Genomic DNA, 22,022 nt, shown 5'->3' on the forward strand with positions numbered 1-22,022 from the left:
GGCTCTCAGCTTTCCCCACTGTTTAGGATTTATCTTTTTAAGTTCTGCTAAGTTAGTTTCTACTCATAGGTCTACTTTCTAGTTTTCTAAAATTTGGATCTTTGTGGATTTCTTTCTTTCTTTCTTTTTTTTTTTTTTTTTGAGACGGAGTCTTGCTCAGTCGCCCAGGCTGGAGTGCAGTGGCGCGATCTCGGCTCACTACAAGCTCCGCCTCCTGGGTTCACGCCATTCTCCTGCCTCAGCCTCCCAAGTAGCTGGGACTACAGGCTCCCGCCGCCACACCCGGCTAATTTTTTGCATTTTTAGTAGAGATGGGGTTTCACGTGTTAACCAGGATGGTCTCGATCTCCTGACCTCGTGATCTGCCCACCTCGGCCTCCCAAAGTGCTGGGATTATATATTTTTAATAAAGACAAGGTCTTGCTATGTTGCCCAGGCTTGGGTAACTATATTTAAAAAACATCTCTTTACTATGGTTTAGTGGGGTTTAGGAAAAGAGGGAAATTAGATATGTGTGTTTAATGTACCATCTTAACCTGGAAATTAGGCTTATGTTAATAAGGACTATTTTGCTTGCAAATAAGAGAAGTCCAATTCATACTAGCTTAGGGGAAAGGTTATTGGCTGCAGAAGCTGGGAAGAATAGCTCAGGATGAAGGAACAGGAATGAAGGACCAACTACATGAACCAGAACCTCAAGGTCTGAAACCATAATTTGGTACTACCAAACTGGACTCACATCACCAGGACATATACAAGCTGTATGTGTGTGTGTCTCTGTGAGTGAGTCTGTCTCATGAGTACATTTTTAAACTTTGCAGACAAATTCTTACCCTGTGCTGAAAAGCTGATTGCTTACAGCTCTGAACTTACAGTCTGTCACTTTAATAACCTCATTGTAAAGAGAACCTCTTTACCCCATCTCTAAATATAAATATGAGGGAAAGAGTCTTACTGATTTGGCTTTGGTCCTGTAACTATCCCTAAACCAGATAAAATGGGGGAGGAATTTTCTAGGGGAAGAGGTACTTTTATCAGAACAGAGGGAGTAGAATGTTGTAGGGTGGACAAACAAGTAATAGCTGTCATAGTCTCTTATTGATGGACTCTCTACATTTCACTGTTATAAATACTATTGCATTGATATTTATAGAATAAATTTCTAGAAGTGAAATTGCTGGATCAGTGCATTTTTAATGGCAGATATTGTAGGCTTGACCATCAGAAAGGTTGTATCAATGTACATTCCCACCAATTACTAATCTTTTTATGTTTTTCTAGTTTAATAGATGAGAAGTATCTAATTTTTAAATTTGTACTTTTTTTAAGGTAACATCTTTAAAAATATTTATTGTATTTTTCTGTGAACTGCTTTCATTATTCTTTTTCAAATTTTCTTTTGGGTTATTGGCCTTTTTCTAATTTCTTGTTTTCCTTTTTCCTCATTGATTTTTTTTTTTTTTTTTTTTTTTTTTTTTTTTTTTTTTTTTTTTTTGAGATAGAGTTTCTCTCTTGTTGCCCAGGCTGCAGTACAATGGCACTTTCTTGGCTCACTGCAACCTCTGCCTCCCAGGTTCAAGCAATTCTCCTGCCTCAGCCTCCTGAGTAGCTGGGATTATAGGTGCCTGCCACCATGCCCATCTAATTTTTGTATTTTTAGTAGAGATGGGGTTTCACCATGTTGGTCAGGCTGGTCTTGACCTCAGGCGATCCACCCCTCTTTGGCCTCCCAAAGTGCTGAGATTACCATGCCTGGCCATCCTCATTGATTTTTAAAAGCTGTTTGCTCATTAAATAAATTGTTTGCTTTAATGAAAAATTATTTAATAAGAAATTGTGGAAAAATAAACATAATAGAAAAGTGTACCATTTTAACCTTTTTAAGAGTACCACTCAGTGGCATTAAGTACATTCACAATGTTATGGAACCATCAACACTGTTCATTTCGGAACTTTTTTTATCATTCCATACTGAAATTCTGTACCTGTTAAACACTAACTTCATTCTCCCTCCTTCCCAGCTTCTGGCAACCACCATTCTACTTTTCTGTCTCTATGAATTTGACTACTTTAGGTACCTCATATAATGCAGTAAGTGTCCTTTTATGTCTGGCTTATTTCAGTTAGTATAATGTCTTCAAGGTTTAGCCCTTTGTTTTTATACCTAGTTTGGCAGCTTGTAGAACCTCTCTTTCAAGTAGTTGTTGGTGACATTTTAAGCTCCTTGCCTACTTGCCTTCTTTCTTTTTATTTTCTTTTTTAAAAACTTATTTATTCATCATTTTATCTACCTCTAGTATCTCGGAAAAGGAAAGCCAAGAACTGGGAAGATGAAGACTTTTATGACAGTGATGATGACACATTTCTTGATCGGACTGGCCTGGTTGAGAAGAAGCGTCTGAACAGAATGAAGAAGGCTGGCAAGATTGACGAGAAGCCAGAGACCTTTGAATCATTGGCAAGTTTTATTTATGGAAGTAGCTGTGGTATTTAATAGTTTAATTTTTAATAAAATAATGTATTATTTAAATATGTTTTATGATAATTATAATTTTTAAAGTAGTAGCATTGAAATCTGATACTGAAGTATAACTTTTGTGGTCTGTTAATTTAATGGTAACAAACAACTAGTCTTATCCAAGTTGTTTGAAAAAAATTTGGCTTGCTGCTAGATACTTTCCTCCAGGATATTGATCCATTTATTAACATTCTTTGGATATGATAGTACTTCTCTCAAAGAGAAAGGAAAAAGTTCCAAGTTAGGGCATTCTGAGGTGAAATTGACTTTAGCCTCCTGGCAGTCAAGAGAAGTCAAAGGAATTTTGAAGAATGTAATATGGTAATATGTAGTCTGAAACAGTATATTATCAGGAAATTATCACAAGGTGACATGTGTTAATGGGTAGGTAACAAACAATAATAGGTAGGTAATAGGCTTCCTATTTGACTAGAAAAAAACATAAGATTAATAATGCAGAGCTTGACCAGAATATGGGGAAGTGGACTCTCAATTGGTGGGAATGTACAATACAGCCTTTTAAGTGATCAATCCTATGACATCTGTCAACATTAGAAATGTATTGATTCAGCAATTGCACTTCAAGGAATTTCTTACAGGTATTAATTTATAGTAGGATTCAGAACTTAAAACATTACCCAACATCTATCCTTTCGATTTATGTGAAAACCAATACCTTGAGCTCTTTCTTCTGAGTAAAATAAAGTCTGAGTTATTCATTCTGTTTAATTCTGTGTTTTTAAATTCAGAAATAAATTAAATTTGGATTTAACACATAAAAAGTGTTAACTCCAGGCCAGGCGTGGTGGCTTACGCGTAATCCCAGCACTTTGGGAGGCCGAGGCAGGTGGATCACCTGAGGTCAGGAGTTCAAGACCAGCCTGACCAATATGGTGAAACCTCGTCTCTACTAAAAAAAAATACAAAAATTAGACAGGTGTGGTGGCGTGCGCCTGTAGTCCCAGCTACTCTGGAGGCCGAGACAGGAGAATTGCTTGAACGTGGGAGGCGGAGGTTGCAGTGAGTTGAGATCATGCCATTGCACTCCAGCCTGAGTGACAGTGCGAGACTCCGTCTCCAAAAAAAAAAAAAAGCATTAACTCGGGCCAGGTGTAGTGGCTCACACCTGTAATCCCAGCACTTTGAGAGGCTGAGGCAGGCTGATCACGAGGTCAAGAGATTGAGACCATCCTGGCCAACATGGTGAAACCCTGTCTCTACTAAAAATACAAAAATTATTTGAGTGTGGTGGCACGCACCTGTAGTCCCAGCTACTCAGGAGGCTGAGGCAGGAGAATCACTTGAACACGGGAGGCAGAGGTGGCAGTGAGCCGAGATTGCACCACTGCACTCTAGTGTGGCGACAGAGCGAGATTCCATCTGAAAAAAAAAATACAGCGTTAACTCCATAAGTAGCAGTTTAACTGGACTTTTGAGTTATTCTTCTTAAAACTTCTAGTAACAATAATGAAAACAGGAGGATGATAAGGAAACAGTTTGAATGAAGAAAAACTTTTTAACCCTGTTGATTTGGGTGTTACAGGTTGCAAAATTAAATGATGCTGAAAGGGAGCTTTCTGAAATTTCTGAGAGATTGAAAGCCTCAAGCCAAGGTAAGTTTTTCATCAAATATTTATTATTATACTATATATAGTGCTCTGTGCTAGGCACTGGGGCTACATTAGTTAATAAGAAATACCATACAGAATATGGAGCCTTTCAAAGGAGCAACATACCGTTTTAGAACTAGAAAGAACATTGTAAATAATTTGGTTTAACCTCTTTATTTAATAGTTGAGGGGAATGAAACCCATTGAGACAAAATGACTTCCCAAAGTCTCATGGCTATAAACTGTTCCTTATTCCTATTACTAGTGATGTCCTCTTTCCAGTTTTATGTTAGTGACTTTTTTATGGAAACTTTGGCTGAATTTTAAAATATTTGGGATCATCTTTCTAAACATGTGTTATTTTTTTTCTTGGACAGTTCTATCAGAGTCTTCATCTCAGGATTCTTTAGATGCGTTCATGTCAGAAATGAAATCAGGCAGTACATTAGATGGTGTGTCCCGGAAGAAACTTCACCTGAGAACTTTTGAACTGAGAAAAGAACAACAGAGACTTAAAGGGTTAATAAAAATTGTAAAGCCAGCAGAGATTCCAGAACTAAAAAAGTAAGTCTTAGTTATATTTGGAATTCTAAATAAGTATGGTAACATAGATAACATTTTCAATTATCGCTTTATCTTCTTAAGTAATCATTATATAATACAAATGTAATACAAGAAACCCTTTAAAGCACAGAAGACAGTGGTTTCATAGAATAACTGAAAACCTGTTTCATATTTGTGAAATACAGTCTGATAGAGGATTTTCTGAGAAAACTATGTTGATTTCTGATACATTGGAAGGTTCTGAAGTTTTTTTTTACTTAATCTTTTAGTGTAGAATAAACTCCTTTAAAAAGCATCATGCACAAAAAGCTAATTTATCTAATATGAAAAGACCTCTGAGGCTGAGTGTAGTGGCTCATGCCTGTAATCCTAGCACTTTGGGAGGTTGAAGCAGGCAGATCACTTTCAAGACCAGCCTGGGTGATACAGCCCAACCCTATCTCTACAAAAAATAAAAACATTAGCCAGCCATGTTGGAGCATACCTGTGGTCCCACCTACTTGGGATAGCCGAGGTAGGAGGATTGCTTGAGCCCAGGAGTTCGAGGCTACAGTGAGCTGTGATCGTGCCATTGTACTCCAGCATGGGTGACAGAGGAAGTTCCTATCTCAAAAAATATTAAATTATTAATAAAAAGACCTCTGAATGATAAGTAGACAGCCAACCACCCAGGAGAAAAATCGGTAAAGGATGTGTACTCACAGACCACAGAAAAAGAAATACAAATAGCATCTTTTATACAAAGACGCTCAACTTCATGATCATGAGAGAATACAATACTACAACCTAATAGCTTTTTTTTTTTTTTTTTTTGAGATAGGGTCTCACTCTGTCACCCAGACTGGAGTGCAGTGGCACAGTGACAGCTCACTGCAGCCTTGACCTCCTGGGACCAAGTGATCCTCCTGCCTCAGCCTCCCAAGTAGCTGGGACCACAGGCATGCCCCACCATACCTGGCTGATTTTTAATTTTTTATAGAGATGGGGTCTTGCCATGTTGCCCAAGCTGGTCTTGAACTTCTGGCCTCAAGCGATCTGCCAACTTCAGCCTCCCAAAGTGCTGGGATTGCAGGTGTGAGCCACTACACCTGGCCTTAATACCATTTTTATATATGAATTTGATTAAGATTAATTATGATTTTATACTATGCTGATGAGGCTGACAAAAAGGCACTTTCTTATATTGCTCATTGAAGGACAAATTAGTACATTCTCTATCCTGATTACAAATGCACATGCCCTTTGATCTATTTCATTTCTAGGAATTTGTCCCTCACGTACTTAGGAAATGATGTACAGCATTGTTTATATTAATAATAGTAAAAGATTAGAAATCCCCTAAATGTTTATCAAAGAGGATGGATTAAATTATTTATAATATAGATATACAATAGAACACCATATAGCTGTCAAAAAAAGAGGCAACTATATGTAAGATATGAAACACTATCAAGATGAGTAACAAAAGCAAGGTGCAGAACGGTGTGTATAACAGGCACTGTCTGTAAAAATGATGGCGGGGGAAGAATACATAGGTAAGTAGGCCATTGCTTATGTTCATAATATCTGTTTAGGTCAGGTTCCCTAAAAACAGACTGAATTGGAGATTCATCTGCAAGTGAGTTATTAAGAGAGTGCTCTCTGGAGAAATCTATATGGGAGTAAAGGAAGCAGGAGACGGCAGGAGAAGAAGCTGGACTAAGATATGGTTTCAGGAGAGCCTGAATGGCACCACAGATGCCATGGAGGCAAGGGGCTTGGGTTTTCATACCCCGTCCTCCCAACCCTTCATTGGTCATAGGCTGCCCATGACTTGGGGGTGGGAGAGACTCACAGTAATTTTGGGAAGGGTGCAGATGTAAACCTTTAGCAGCCGATGTCTGCTGTAGCTGTTTGGCCTGATAAAGGGAATCTGGAAGGGATAGCACCTGCTACTGTATCTCCGGAAAGATTAGTTAAAAACTAGTAATACTGATTGCCAATGGGAAAGGCAACTGGGTGGCTGGGGGACAGCAATGGGAGGGAGACTTTTCACAGTATATGTGCTTTATACTTGAGTTTCAAATATGTGAATATACTTTCTATTCTATTCAGATATACTGAATTTTGAAAAGAAAATCCTATACCAAATAGCCATACCACCTTAGGTCTAAATTTACTGTAATATAGTTGCAGTTCTAGTTTTAAATAACAAATAACTGGAAAAAGTAAGAATCATATAATAATTTTGTTAGAGTAAAACTATTTGTTAATAAAGTGGCTGGGGACAGTGGCTCACACCTGTAGTCCTAGCACTTTAGGAGAATGAGTGAGGTGGGAGGATGACTTGAGTCCAGGAGTTTGAGACCAGCCTGGGCAACATAGTGAGACCTGTCTCTACAAAAAATAAAAACTGCTGGGCGCGGTGGCTCACGCCTATAATCCCAGCACTTTGGGAGGCTGAGACGGGCAGATCACGAGGTCAGGAGATCGAGACCATCCTGGCTAACACGGTGACACCCTGTCTCTACTAAAAATACAAAAAATTAGCCAGGCATGGTGGCGGGCGCCTATAGTCCCAGCTACTCGGGAGGCTAAGGCAGGAGAATGGCAGGAACCTGGGAGGTAGAGCTTGCAGTGAGCCGAGATCGCGCCACTGCACTCCAGCCAGGGTGACAGAGTGAGACTCCATCTCAAAAAAATAATAATAAGATAAAAAATAAAATAAAATAAAAAAATAAAAACTTAGCTGGGTATGGTGGTGCTCGTCTGTAATCCCTGCTACTTGGGAGGCTGAGGTATCACTTGAGCCTGGGAGTGAGGTTTCAAGACCCTATCTCAAACAAACAAACAAACAAACAAACAAAAAATAAAAGCAAATCTCTGCTTTGGAAAACAACAACATTTGGGGCAAGAATAATAATAATAATAATAATAAAATGAAAACGAAATACGTCTCAGCTTCCTCCAGAGCCTCCTTTCCTACTATCAGTCTGTGTGCTTGCCTGGTTTTTCCTCCCTTTCTTATTTTGGATATTGGCCTAGATGTGTATCTTCTTCCTCCTCTTTTCACTTAAGGGTTGAACTTCCATACTTTCTGCCTCCTACCCTAACCCCTGCAAGCAATCTTGATTGTGATTCCATCTTCTGCTTTTTCATCTCCTTTGAGCCAGTCTTAGCTTATCCTCTAGGCCAGCCCAGCTTTTTAATGTAACTGAAAACATCTCTGTTGCTGTTGCTTCTGTCTTTCTATGCCAGAGCCTTCCTGAGGCCTGTGGGGAAGGGTGTGAAGGATAATGATTTGACGAAATGTCCTTCACGGCCAGGCAGGCAGCATTCTTCTGGTGGCCTTAGCAAGGGAATGGGTTTTATCTCTGGTAGGGAGAAAGGGGGTTGAGGCTGGACCCAAGAGTGCTACTAAGGGGGTAAGACTTAGGTAAAAGAAGGCAGTAGTAGCAAGGAGGGCTTCAGGGAGGGCCAGGTAGCCAGCATCTGATGTGGGTGACTGTGAGTCGAGTGTCAGTACTGTCCTTATATTCCAGTTTGCAGGGCTGTCCCATGGTCAATGTGAAGAAAGCATAGTGCTTTCTTTTCGGTCTAGTATGGTTATTCTGGGGTTTCCTCTGTCTCCTCATGCCATATTGTCACTGTCACCTCTGCCTGCTCTGAGTATCTTGTCAACTCAACTGCCATCCCTTTTGTTTTTGCTCTGTTCTCCCCCTGCCTTTCTAATTTCCACTGTCTTTTCTTTATACCCTTCCTCAGCTTTGCCCTAGTGGGCTTAGCTTTTATAACTCTCTCCAACCATTGAGAATGCTGATAGTCTCAGCAGCTGCAGTCTCTCACTAAATCTTTGTCATTACTACACTGGGTATCCTGCATACTCTACCCCCATCCCCATGCACACTTTTTTTTTTTTTTTTTAAGTGCTCAGAGCTATTGCAGTTGAGTGGGAGCACCCAGATAAGTAAGACACCGTCAGAGGTTGGTGGGAAATAGGGCTTTACATCATGGATCCATCTCCTGCTGCTTACATGTTCTCCTTTGCAAGTGACCTTTGTACTGTAGTCATTTCATGGGTGTGAAGTCAGGTAGCATGTTGTAAATTACTTGACTAAGGGAGCAGCCTCATCAGGCCCTTAATAGCTCTGTGTCTGTGACAGTCAGCATTGTTCTTGTCCATTCAAAAACCGTTGGTCTGAATACCTCTTTCTTATTGTTATATGCTTAGATATTCATTTTGTGGTAATTTTTATTTTGCCAGAGGTTTCTTTGTCAGTGTCATGGTATTTTTAGATAAAACTTTGAACTCACTGGAATAGATGTGTATAATTATTCTTTCTTCCTAGGACTGAAAGTCAGACTACAGGTGCAGAAAACAAAGCTAAAAAGCTTACATTGCCTCTGTTTGGTGCCATGAAAGGAGGAAGCAAATTCAAATTAAAAACTGGAACAGTAGGGGTAAGTTGTGAGTCAGGGTGTTAAACTTTTAGCCCTTGAGTTATCCCTGAGCTAATTTTTCTCTTTTCTTTTTTGAAACTACAAATGACTCATTCCATAGTAATGTGAGAAAGGGCCGTGGGCTTGGTATGATCACATCTTTCCCAGAACATGGTTCTTGGATTCTTTTTTTTTTTTTTTTTTTTTTTTTTTTTTTTTTTTTTTTGGAGACAGAGTCTCGCTGTGTCACCAGGGTGGAGTGCAGTGGTGTGATCTCGGCTGACTGCAACCTCCACCTCCCGAGTTCAAGCGATTCTCCTGCCTCAGCCTCTCGAGTAGCTGGGACTACAGGCGCACTGCACCACGCCCAGCTAATTTTTGTATTTTTAGTAGAGATGGGATTTCACCATATTGGCCAGGATGGTCTCAATCTCTTGACCTCGTCATCCACCTGCCTTGGCCTCCCAAAATGCTGGGATTATAGGCGTGAGCCACTGTGCCTGGCTGGTTCGTGGATTCTTTTTCTCAGCTTAGGGTTATCAAGAATTGATGAATTAATTTATGCCAATCAATTTGCAAGTAAATGGTTTATAAATTAGAATACTAGTTTATTAATTTCTCATGAATGTTGCATTTAAGAATTGGTCTCCTGCATTAAATGCTTTTCCCCAGGTGGATAGATATAGTATTCAGACTCGCCAACATTTGTTAAGAACATAATGTGTGCACCTGCCTCTGCCATATGATTTTTTTTCTTCATTTAATCCTTCCAACACCTTGTGCTGTGTGGGAATTATTACCTCTTACAAATGAGGAAATAGAGTCAGAGAAGTTAAATACCAGATCACACCAGCATTATGTAACTAAGCTGGTAATCAGATCTAGGTCTGTCTCTTGAGCTTTATGATTTCCCTGCTATCCTCCAATATATGTCTGTATGTTTTGCTTTATCTGTATTCCTATTCATGGATTCAGTTTTTAAAAGGTTTTCATTACCCCCAAGAGCTGAACCTTGAGTAGTTTGCTAGGGCCACCATAACAAAATACTAGGGATTGGGCAGCTTAAACAACATCAATTTATTTGCTCACAGTTGTCAGCAGGGTTGGTTTCCTCTACGGCCTCTCCTCTGCTTACCAATGGCTGCCCCCTTGCTGGCTCTTCAGATGGCCATCCCTCTGTGCACTTGCACCCCTGGTGTCTCTTCTTCTTCTTATAAGGACGCGAGTCATACTGAGTTAGGGCCCCACCCTAACAGTGTTATTTTAATTCAATTTACTTTAATTTACAGTCATATTCTGAGGTACTGAGGGTTGGGACTTCAAACAAGAATTTGGGCGGCAGGGGGCACAATTCGTCCAAAACACCCTGAATTAGGGTATACTGCCCTCTGGTGGCAGAGGTCTGAAGTCCTAGCTATGTATTCTCATTTGTTTTGAGACACAGTCTCACACTGTCGCCCAGGCTGCAGTGCAGTGGCGATCTTGGCTCACTGCAACCTCCTCCTCCCGGATTCAAGCGATTCTCCCACCTCAGCTTCCCAAGTAGCTGGAATTACAGGCACCCGCTACCACACCCAACTAATTTTTTGTATTTTTTTTTTAGTAGAGACAGGGTTTCTCCATGGCCAGGCTGGTCTCGAACTCCTCATCTCGTGATTCACCCGCCTTGGCCTCACTATGTATTCTGAATGAGTAATGGTTTACCTAACAAGGAGGCTTTTCAATCTGTTGTGGTGGGGACTTAGGTTTTAAGTAGAAAATTTTTTACTAAAAAGCCCTCCTTAGAGGATGTTAGAACTAAGTCCTATATTTAAAAGGTAATATAGGCCGGGCGCAGTGGCTCATACCTGTTATCCCAGCACTTTGGGAGGCTGAGGTGGGCGGATTGCTTGAGCTCACTAGTCGAGACCAGCCTGGGCAACATGGTGAAACCCCGTCTCTACTAAAAATACAAAAATTAGCTGGGCACGATGGCCCACGTGCCTATAACCCCAGCTACTGAGGAGGCTGAGGTAGGAGAATCGCTTGAACCGGGGAGGTAAAGGTTGCAGTGAGCTGAGATCACACCACTGCACTCCAGCCTAGGCCACAGAGCAAGACTGTGTCTCAAAAAAAAAAAAAAAAAAAAGATATAACCAAGATACGCTTTGGTTCCTTCCCTCTATTCCATAACCGTGATCAGCTTTTTCTAATAAGTACTTTTATTGAATGGCTTTGATTAGAATATTTAGCTTTATTCTTTGAGAAATGTCTTCCTCCTTTTCTTCAGGATCTGTTTGACTGATTTACATGCCGTTCCCTTGAAATTACTCTAAGTCTAAAATGAAAAAGCAGCACAAATGACATTTCTGATTGTCTGATTTATTCCTTAGAAGATTTTGTAATCAATTGAGATTCTTTAGTATCATGAGTTATAACAGGACAGAATTCCTATAGCTGGCACTCATCTGAAATAACTATTTTAGTTCCCTACAAGCTATTTTCAAGTGTTTTGTATTTAGTAATCTTTGACTCTAGGAAATAATAAAGACACTTGTTTAGGGTCTGTAGAGGGGTAAAATTTCCCCCCCTGCTAGGGGTGAAAGTCCCACCGCTAGCAGACTTCTGTGTAGTTCATCAATCTAAAGAGGGTAAACATTCAACACATTTAGACTGACCTCCTTGAAAAGATTTATCTCTTGTTGTCATTAAGTAGAACTACTTGTTCATGGTTTTGTTTCCCTCTTAGAAGTTACCCCCCAAGCGTCCAGAACTCCCTCCAACTCTAATGAGAATGAAAGATGAGCCTGAAGTAGAAGAGGAGGAGGAAGAGGAAGAGGAAGAAGAGAAAGAAAAGGAGGAGCATGAAAAGAAAAAACTGGAGGATGGAAGCCTCAGTAGGCCACAGCCAGAGATAGAGCCAGAAGCAGCAATGCAGGAAATGAGGCATCCCACAGATCTCACACATTTTAAAGAAACCCAAACCTATGGTAATATCTTTCTTCTCCTTCCTGTGTTGTTCAGTGGGCAATTACATTGATTGTGGATAGGTTTTAAAAAGCAAGGCCAGTTCTTATCTGCGCATTTGACTTTGTATGTGATATACTGACTCTGTAGTAAGGAAACATACTTTCTTGGTCTTCTTTCTTTGACCGCCAGTCATTATTTGTCCTCATTGCAAATTAAGGGCAGTTATTTCTAATCCATTCCAGAATTATAGAAAATTGAAGGCTATGGAATCTGAAACCATAGCTGCTGTGGAATAATGCTGAGCTGCTGCCACTGTGTGAGTTGGAGGGCAGTGGAATAGGGTAGATGATGGAGCCTGATCAGGTGGTCTCAGGATAAGTCAACCCCTACTCATTTTTTCCTCCATCCCTAAAACAGAGGCCAAAACATAATTGTATCCATTGGACTAAAGTTCTCAAGAAGGATCTTGCTTCATTCATCTTTTTGTGTTTGGAACCTAGCAGAAAACCTGACACATATCCACCTGCCTCAGCAAATAGTTGATGAAAAATGTTGAAAGACAGAATAGATTGATATTCATATAGATATAGATATATACATCAATTCTGTCTTTTCTATATATAGAGAATATATATATAGTCTAATTACAAAGGATTATATGTTCATTTTAGAAACTATAGATCATACATAAAAGTCCAAAGGGAAAAAAAGAAATCCCCACAATCCCACCCCTAAAGATCATTGTTTATCTTCTTAGTATCCTTCATCCCTTGTCAACTGCAGGGGTTATTTTCCTGCTGGTTGGCCAAACTGGTTAGCAAGATAAAGATCTCAGAAAATAAGGAGTATGAGGAGAAACAATAAAAACTGGCACTGAATATATGGGAATGCATGCATGTCTACTTCCAAAACAAACCAGACTTGGCTATGTAAAAATGCCAGGCCTGGTACGTAGCCCCTCCCTTGAATCACCTTCATTTGTCTGGGAAACAGAAAAGTTACTGTTTCCTCATCTGTGAGAGGTAAGTATTCTGTATCTGCATTCCCCTTTTCAAAAAGGTGCTTACATGAGCTTGGTCTTTGAGCCATATATTGTGAGAGTGGATATAAACAGTTCAGCAGGAAGGGAGCAATAAGTATTATAATTTTTTTGTTTAATGGACCAAAGTAAATATGTATGTGTAAAAATAGCTTAGATTTTGAAACTTGGTTTATAAGATTAAATAATTAGTAAATTTGGCCAGGCACAGTGGCTCAGGCCTGTAATCCCTGCACTTTGGGAGGCCGAGGCGGGCGGATCACCTGAGGTCAGGAGTTCAAGACCAGGCTCGCCAACATAGTGAGACCCCCGTCTCAACTAAAAATACAAAAAAAATTAGCTGGGCATGGTGGTGCATGCCTGTAATCACAGCTACTCGGGAGGGCTCTGAGGCAGGCAGGAGAATTGCTTGAAATCAGCAGACACAAGTTGCAGTGAATTGAGATCATACCACCGCACTCCAGCCTAGGTGATAGAGTGAGATTCTGTCTCAGAAACAAAACAAAAAAAATTAAATAATTAGTAAATTTGCAGTGATGAGGGATTACCCCAGCCCTTTTTTCCTGTGGTTTATTTTTATTTTTACTTTAATTTTTACTTTTATTGAGACAGGGTCTTACTCTGTTACCCAGGTTGGAGTACTGTGGTGTGATCTTGGCTCACTATAGCCTTGACATCCCAAGGCACATACCTGTAGAGAAAATAGAGTCATAGGGTCTCCCTATGTTGCCCAGGCTTGTCTCAAACTCCTGGCCTCCAGGAGTCCTCTCACCTCAGCCTCCCAAAGTGCTGGGATTATAGGCGTAAGCCACCATGCCCAGCTTATATATTGCTATTTTATAACCTAGTTTTTTTTTTTCCTATGCCTTAAACTATTCTTTTTAAAATGTGGTTTTGGAGAAGGAGCATAGTGGTTCATCACATGCATATGCCATAATATATTTAGTCAGATCTCAATTATTAAACATGTAGGTTATTTCTTAATTTTTGCTATTACAAATATACATATAATAAATTTTGGGTCCAGGCTGGGTAACTCACACTTGTAATCCCAACATTTTGGGAGGCCAAAGTAGGAGAATCACTTGAGCCCAGGAGTTTGAAACCAACCTGGGCAAGATGGTGAAACTCTATCTCTACAAAAAAAAAAAGAAAATTGGCTGGGCATGGTGGTACATGCCTGTAGTCCTAGCTACTCTAGAGGCTGAGGCAGGAGGATCTCTGTAGCCCAGGAATTCAAGGCAGCAGTGAGCTATGATTGCACCACTGCACTCCAGCTTGGGCAACAGAGAAAAACCCTGTTTCTAAAATAATAATACATTTTGGTGTTCATCTCTGATTTTTTAAAAAATATGTTTTGGGAGTAGAATTTCTAGGCCAAGGAGTATGTACATTTTTGAGGCCTTTGGTAAGTATTGCTAAAAAGTTTCACCTCAACGTTAGTTAGTGTTTTAAGTGGAAAATCGGCAGTCTTCTGTAATATATTTGGAAATATTTATTTAAAACCTTAAGATTAGTTGAAGCTGATGATAATAAAACTGGATGATTATGTACTTAGCTTCTGTTTCTCTTGTTTTTGTTTGGCTTTCCACCATGAATTAAATAATGACAATATGCTTTGATACTGCTTTTTATAGAAAACATGTCTCAACTTAGTGAGGAAGAACAGAATAAAGATTATCAAGACAGTAGCGAAACCACTTCATTGTGCAAGGGACCCTCAGGCAAGTAGTACAGCAGCCTTCGTTGCTGCTCTGCACACAGGTGGCTGACTGGTTTCATAAGGGAGGGGTTGGCAGCTGACCTGAAGGCAGCACAGAGAGTGGTCCTTCAGTTATGCTGCCACTAGTCCCCTGGACAAAGTTGGAATATAAGAGAGGTTTGTATTTGGTGCCATCCCATTTGCCTTTCTTTTACTCCTCTTCTACCTTCTGGGGTTCCCTCTCCCTGCCCCACAAAGCATCTAATGCTTTGATGCTTCCCTCCGTCTGTGCAAAGCTCTCCACAATTTTACATTTCCCAAAGTCAAATATGTACCTATTATGGGAGTGATTCCAAAATTATCTTAAAAGAAATTGTTAAAAGGACCGCTTTACTCTGGTTTTACCTGTCATGGTTAAACTGTGGACTAGTAAAATCAGCTTCATTTTTTTTTTAACTTGTTCACATAATGTGGTTATATTCAAGCTTGTGGAACAGCCTCAGGGTTTAAAAACTAGGGTTATTCATCCAGGAAAAATTTTCTCTTAATGTAGTTTTTACAGTAGTAGAAGGAATTGTTGAGAATTGCATTGTCATGAGCATCTTTTCGTCAATAATTGTAATGTTCTTTTAGGAAGAATTTTTCCTTTTTACTTATACTGAAAATAGCTATGGCCAGTTTTTTGTTTGTTTTTTGTTTTTCTTAAATTAGCATCAAAGAATGAATATGAGAAAAGCAGAGATGAATTGAAGAAAAAGAAAGCGCCTGGTCCAGGCAAAGTAAGTATTTCACTTGTCTTGGAGTAAAAATGAATCCCCTTGTCATGGACCACATCCAGAAGAGTGAATCTTTGGAGACTGACTTAACAGAGTTCGCAGCAGCCTTATCCCCTCTCCTAGAAATCTAGATTCTTTGATTTTTATTTTTGAATTTTCTATTGTCTTTATCACTCTCTTCCCTATAACTGCTCATATACAAGCATCTCTTTTATTAGTTTATGAATCTTTCTTTATATCCTATTATGCCATATAAAGACATTTGAATAACATACTCTTATTTTCCTCCTTTTATTACACAAAAGGTAGGATGTAACGTACTCCACTCTACATCTGTTTTTTGTATGTTTTATTTATTTATTTATTTATTTAAACCACCCATGGAAATTATTTTGTATCAGTATATTGAGAGTTTCTCACCATATGGAGGACCTTATCTAACCAGTTCCTTATAGAAGGACACTTGGGTTGTTTTTAGTCTTTTATTACAATAATACTATAATGAACAGTCTTGTATATATATAATTTTGTGTGGAAATAGTAAGCTCCCAGAAGTGCCAGGTTGTGTCAGGAGGTCCCCAAGACCACTCACAGGTTAGGTAATTCATAAGAGGACTCAGATTTCAGCGTATGATTGTACTTACCTCTATGATATACTACAGCAAAAGGATACCAGGCACCATCAGCAAAGGGAAAGGGAACATGGGGCAAAATATGGTGGAAACCTGGCACAGGCTTCCAAGGATGTCTTCCAGTAGAGTGACACAGGACATGCTTTATTGCCCTAAGAACAAGTTGTGGCAACACTTGTGAAATGTTGCTAACTAGGGAAGCTCATTAGAGACTCAGTGCCCAGGGTTTTTATTGGGGACTGATCGCGTAGGCATTCCCTGCCTGGCATCTACCAAAATTCAGACTTCCAGAAGGAAAGCAGGTGTTCAGCATGAATCATGTTGTTTGCACAAACAGTTTAGGCACAGTAAGTCATTCTTGTCAGTTAGGATGGTAGAAACCTTCCCAAATTCCAGATTCCCAAATGCCAGCCAAGGGCAAACCCTGCAAACAGGTTTTCAAAGGATAGCAGTCAGGTTTGCTCTGTTAACTTTTCTAAACCTTGGCCAAAAGGTAAATGCCAAATTTCCCTCTCTGGGGGCTATACCATTTAGCAGTCATACCTGCAGTGTGTTAACTGCCCCTTTTAAAGAGTGTCACATAACTCACTGGCTGAAAATCAGCTTGCGATGCTTTATGGAAAAAAGGTTCAGAGAAAATATTCCCCCAAGTAGGTTACTTATGTCAAGATCATTAATAGAAACTGTTCTCTCTTAGTTTTTGTTTGCTAACAGGCATAAGGACAATAATTCTTAGAGTTAAAATTATACCTGTATGTAATTTTTCAAAAATAGCTTTTGGGTTACAAGTGGTTCTTTGGTTACATAGATGAATCATATAGTGATGGAGTCTGAGATTTTAGTGCACCTGTCACCCAAGTAGTGTACATTGTACCCAATATGCAATTTTTTATTCCTCATCCCCTTCCCAGCCTCCTTCCTCTGAGTCTCCGAAGTCCATCATACCACTCTATATGCCTTTGCATACCCATAGCTTAGCTCCCACTTATAAGTGAGAACATATGGTAGTTGGTTTTCCACTCCTAAGTTACTTCACTTAAAATAATGGCCTCTAGCTCCAAGTTGCTGTAAAAAAAATTTATTTTTTATGTTTTTTTTTTTTTTTTTTTTTTTTTTTTTTCTGAGACAGGATCTTGCTCTGTCACCAGGCTGGAGTGCAGTGGTGTGATCATGGCTCACTGCAACCATCAAGCTCTTGGACTCAAGTGATCCTCCCACCTCAGCCTCCTGAGTAGCTGGGACTACAGTTGTGTGCCACAATACCCGGCTAATTTTTGTGGGTTTTTGTGTAGAAATACGTCTTGTTTTGTTGCCCGGGCTGGTCTCAAACTCCTAGCTTGCAATGATCCTGAGATGCTGGCTTTTATTGAATGCTTTTTCTGCATCTATTGAGATGATCATATGGTTTTTGTTTTTAATTCTGTTTCTGTGATGTGTCGTATTTATTGACTTGCATATGTTAAACCATCCCAGCATCCCTAGGATGAAACCCACTTGATCATGGTGTATTGAATAGGGTGTATTATCTTTCTGATATGCTGTTGGATTCAGTTTACTAGTCTTTCATTGAGGATTTTTGCATCTGTATTCACCAGGGATATGGGTCTCTAATTTTCTTTTTTATGTTATGTCCTTTCCTAGTTTTTGTATCAGGGCAATATTAGCATCACAGAATGAGTTAGGGAGGATTCCTTCTTTCTCAATCTTTTGGAATACTTTCAGTAAGATTGGTTCTTCCTTGAATGTCTGGTAGAATCTGACTGTGAATCCATCTGGTCCTGGGCTTTTTTTTGTTGGTGGTGGTAATATATTTTATTACTGACTCAATCTCACTGCTTGTTATTGGTCTGTTCAGGATTTCTGTTTCTTCCTGATTGAATCTAGGAGAGTTGTATGTTTCCGGGAATTTATCCATTTCCACTAGATGTTCTAGTTTGTGTGCATAGAGGTGTTCATAGTAGTCTCAAATGATCTTTTGTATTTCTGTGGTGTTGGTTGTAATGTCTCCATTTTCATTTCTAATTGAACTAATATAGAATATTCTTTTCTTGTCTAATGTAGCTAATGATCTATCAATTTAGTTTATCTTTTCAAAAACCCCTTTTTTTTTCATTGATCTTTTGCAATTTCTTTTGTTTCAATTTCATTTAGTTCTGCTCTGATCTTTGCTATTTCTTTTATGCTAGCTTTGGGTTTAATCTGTTTTTTTTTTTTTTCCCAAGACAGAGTCTCATTCTGTTGCCCAGGGAGTGCAGTGGTGCAATCTCAGCTCACTACAACCTCTGCCTCCCGGGTTCAAGCAATTTTCCTGCCTCAGCCCTCCTGAATAGCTAGGATTACAGGCAGCACCACCAAGCCCAGCTAATTTTTTTATTTTGTTAGAAATGAGATTTCACGATGTTGACCAGGCTTGTCTCAAACTCCTGGACTCAAGCAATCTGCCCACACTAGCCTCCCAAAGTGCTGGGATTATAGGCATGAGCCACTGCGCCCAGTCTGGTTTGGTCTGTTCTTGTTCCTCCAGTTCCTTGAGGTGTGACATTAGGTTGTCAATTTGTGATCTTTCAGACTTTCTCTCTCTCTCTCTCTTAAATAGAAATGAGGTCTCACTATGTTATCCAGGCTGGTCTTGAACTCCTGAGCTCAAGCAATCCTCCTGCCTTGGCCTTTCAAAGTGCTGGGGTTATAGGCATGAATCACTATGCCTGGCTCAAGATTTTTTGACGTAGGCATTTAGCACTATAAATTTTTCCTCTTAGCACTGCTTTTGCTGTATCCCAGAGGTTTTGATAACTTGTGTCACTATTATTTATTTTGAAGAATTTTTAAATTTCCAGTGATTTCATTGTTAACTCAAAAATCATTTAGAAGCAGATTGTTTAATTTCCATGTATTTGTGTAGTTTTGAGGGTTCCTTTTCAAGTTGGTATCAAGTATCATATCATACTTGATATGATTTTTTTTTAAATTTGAGATTTGTTTTGTGGTCTATCATATGGTCTATCTTGGAGAATATTCCATGCACTGATGAGAAGATTGTATATTCTGCAGTTCTTGAGTAGAATGTTCTGTAACTATGTTAGTCGATTTGTTCTGGAGTGTAGTATAGGTCCAGTATTTGTTGACTTTCTGCCTTGATGATCTGTTTACTGTTGTCAGTGGAGTGTTTAAGTCTTCCACTATTATTGTGTTGCTGTCTTTCTTTTTTCTTAGATCTGGTACTAGTTGTTTTATGAATCTGGGAGCTCCAGTTTTAGGTGCATATATATTTAGGATTATAATATCTTCTTGTTGGGTTGATCCTTTTATAATTATATAATGGCCTTCTTTGTCTTTTTTTTAGTGTTGTTGCTTTAAATTCTGTTTTATTTGATATAAGAATAGCTACTCCTGCTTGCATTTGACTTCCATTTCTGTGGAATATCTTTTTCCACCCCTTTACCTTCAGTCTATAAGAAACCTCGCATGTTAAGTGAGTCTCTTGAAGACGGCAGATATTTGGTTTTATTTATTTATTTATTTATTTAATTTATTTTTGAGATGGAATCTCGCTCTGTCACTCAGGCTGGAGTGCAGTGGTATGACCTCAGCTCACTGTAACCTCCGCCTCCTGGGTTCAAGTAATTCTCCTGCCTCAGCCTCTCAAGTAGCTGGGACTACAGGCACGCACCACCACACTCAGCTAATTTTTGTATTTTTAGTAGAGATGGAGTTTTGCAACATTAGCCAGACTGGTCTCAAGCTCCTGACCTCAGGTGATCCACCCACCTCAGCCTCCCAAAGTGCTGGGATTACAGGTGTGAACTACTGCGCCCAGCCTGTGACTTTTTTTTTAAGTAGAGCATTTAGACCATTTACATTCAATGTGAATATTGAGATGTGAGGTGCTGTTCCAGTCATCATGTTGATTGTTAACTAGATATTTTTCTTCCTTCATTGTATTATTTTTTTATAGGCCCTGTGAGTTTTACGCTTTCAAGAGGTTCTAGTCTGGTGCATGTCAACCTTTTGTTTTAAGATTTAGAACTCCTTTTAGTATTTCTTGTAGGTCTGGTCTGGTAGTGACAAATTCCCTCAGCATTTGCTTGTCTGAAAAAGACTTTATTTCTTTTTCATTCATGAAACTTAGTTTTGCTGGATACAAAATTCTTGGCTAACGTTTATTCTGCTTAAGGAGGCTAACAATAGGACCCCAATCCCTTCTGCAGTTGTAAGGTTTCTGGAGAGAAATTCTTGTGAATAAAACAATCCATCTTTTCTTTTTAGCTTCCACCAACACTTTCTTCCAAATATCCTGAAGATGACCCAGACTACTGTGTGTGGGTCCCACCTGAAGGTAGATTGTTTTTACTTTTTTTTCCTCTAAGGTTCATTTATTTATGTTTTTGAATAGGTAATATAGATTTAAGGTTCAAAATAAGAAAGATACAAGAGTATGTAGTGGTAATTTGTATACCATGTTTGGATCCTTATTCAAACAAACAACTCTTTAAAAAAATTATTAGCCAGTCAGATAATTTTGAACACTACCTGGATATTTGATGATACTAAGAAATTGTTGATTTTTTTAAAGTGTGAATGATGTTGAGTTATGTTTTTCGGAAAAAGTCCTTGTTTTCTAGGAATATATACAGAAGTGTTTACAGATGTAATGTTATCTGGGTTTTACCAAGTCAAAAGAAAGGAAAACAATACTGGCTGTGCTTCAGCTACTCAGTTGTTTTCCTCACAAGACAACCAATTGTTGTTAGTTTCTTATGGATACTTATATATAAAATGCTAAGTACAGAGGAGCATCTGTAGAAAAAAATTCATAAAAGTTAACCTTTTGGATCAAAGGTATAAACATTTTGAAGATAATATAAATTGCATTCTATAGAGATTGTACCAGTTTTATGCTCATACACACACCCTTAAAGCAATGTATGAGATACTTACTTCCTCATATGTTCATCACAGCTTGAGATTTCTAATATATTAGTAACTAATAGAATTTAGTTACTAGAGATGTCTACTTTTTCTGTGCTAACAAATGTTAGGGTAGAAGTGAAAAGAAGGCTGTATTTTGAAATTTCATACAAAAGTAAAATTTCTATCAAAGAATAAACCTTTTTGTCTATTTTACTTTTTGGCCTACTGATATCTGAGTATCTTTTCTCTCCTGACTTTGGAAAAGTAAATAATGTATTTCTTTTTTTATATTCTGATCTAGGTCAAAGTGGAGATGGCAGAACCCATCTTAATGACAAGTATGGCTATTGATTGCTTCAGAATCCCAAAAGAAGAACTTGTGGACCATGTGACATGGAATGTTTGGGATAATGTATCAAAATCAAATAGCCAGAGAAGTTTAGATGATCATTTGTAAGATCTGGTGACTGGCCTTTCCTTCTGTGTTCTTGGCTTCCTAAATTTATCTGCCCATATGATTCTCATGCATTTGATATTTATGTTTAAAAGTGTTTATATATATATGTAAAAAGGGAACCATATGTTTTGAGAATTTGTAAAGTGAGAGACATGATCCTATTAAAATCAGAAGACAAAAATGTTCATAATTTTTTTTTTTTTTTTTTTAAGAGGGTCTTACTCTGTCACCTAGGCTGGGGTACAGTGGTGCAATCCTAGCTCACTGTAGCCTTGAACTCCTGGGCTCAAGCAATCTTCCCACCTCAGCCTCCCAAGTACCTGGGACTATAGGCATGTACCACCACCACACCTGGCTGATTATTTTGTTTAAAGTTTTTGGAGAGATGAAGTCTTGTCATGTTGCCCAGGCTGGTCTTGAACTCCTGGCCTCAAGTGATCCTCCT

General features: G+C 39.0%; 1 protein-coding gene across 2 annotated transcripts in view; it reads left to right on the plus strand.

The window, feature by feature from the left end:
* Nucleotides 1-21,760, plus strand: part of SLC4A1AP (solute carrier family 4 member 1 adaptor protein) — a 31,964-nt gene extending 10,204 nt beyond the window's left edge. Inside the window, exons 6-14 of one of the 2 annotated variants that reach the window (XM_007971103.3) lie at nt 2,298-2,458; nt 4,062-4,131; nt 4,506-4,692; nt 9,021-9,132; nt 11,840-12,080; nt 14,737-14,823; nt 15,513-15,580; nt 20,476-20,545; nt 21,422-21,760. In XM_007971103.3, coding sequence (XP_007969294.3) covers nt 2,298-2,458; nt 4,062-4,131; nt 4,506-4,692; nt 9,021-9,132; nt 11,840-12,080; nt 14,737-14,823; nt 15,513-15,580; nt 20,476-20,545; nt 21,422-21,471 — 1,046 coding nt within the window. In that variant the 3' untranslated portion in view covers nt 21,472-21,760. The remainder of the gene's footprint in view (nt 1-2,297; nt 2,459-4,061; nt 4,132-4,505; nt 4,693-9,020; nt 9,133-11,839; nt 12,081-14,736; nt 14,824-15,512; nt 15,581-20,475; nt 20,546-21,421) is intronic. The other variant, XM_007971104.3, reaches the window with a different exon arrangement.
* The last annotated feature ends 262 nt before the right edge of the window (nt 21,761-22,022 follow it).

This window comes from Chlorocebus sabaeus, chromosome 14, assembly GCF_047675955.1.
Source record: "Chlorocebus sabaeus isolate Y175 chromosome 14, mChlSab1.0.hap1, whole genome shotgun sequence".
Taxonomy (NCBI): Eukaryota; Metazoa; Chordata; class Mammalia; order Primates; family Cercopithecidae; genus Chlorocebus; species Chlorocebus sabaeus.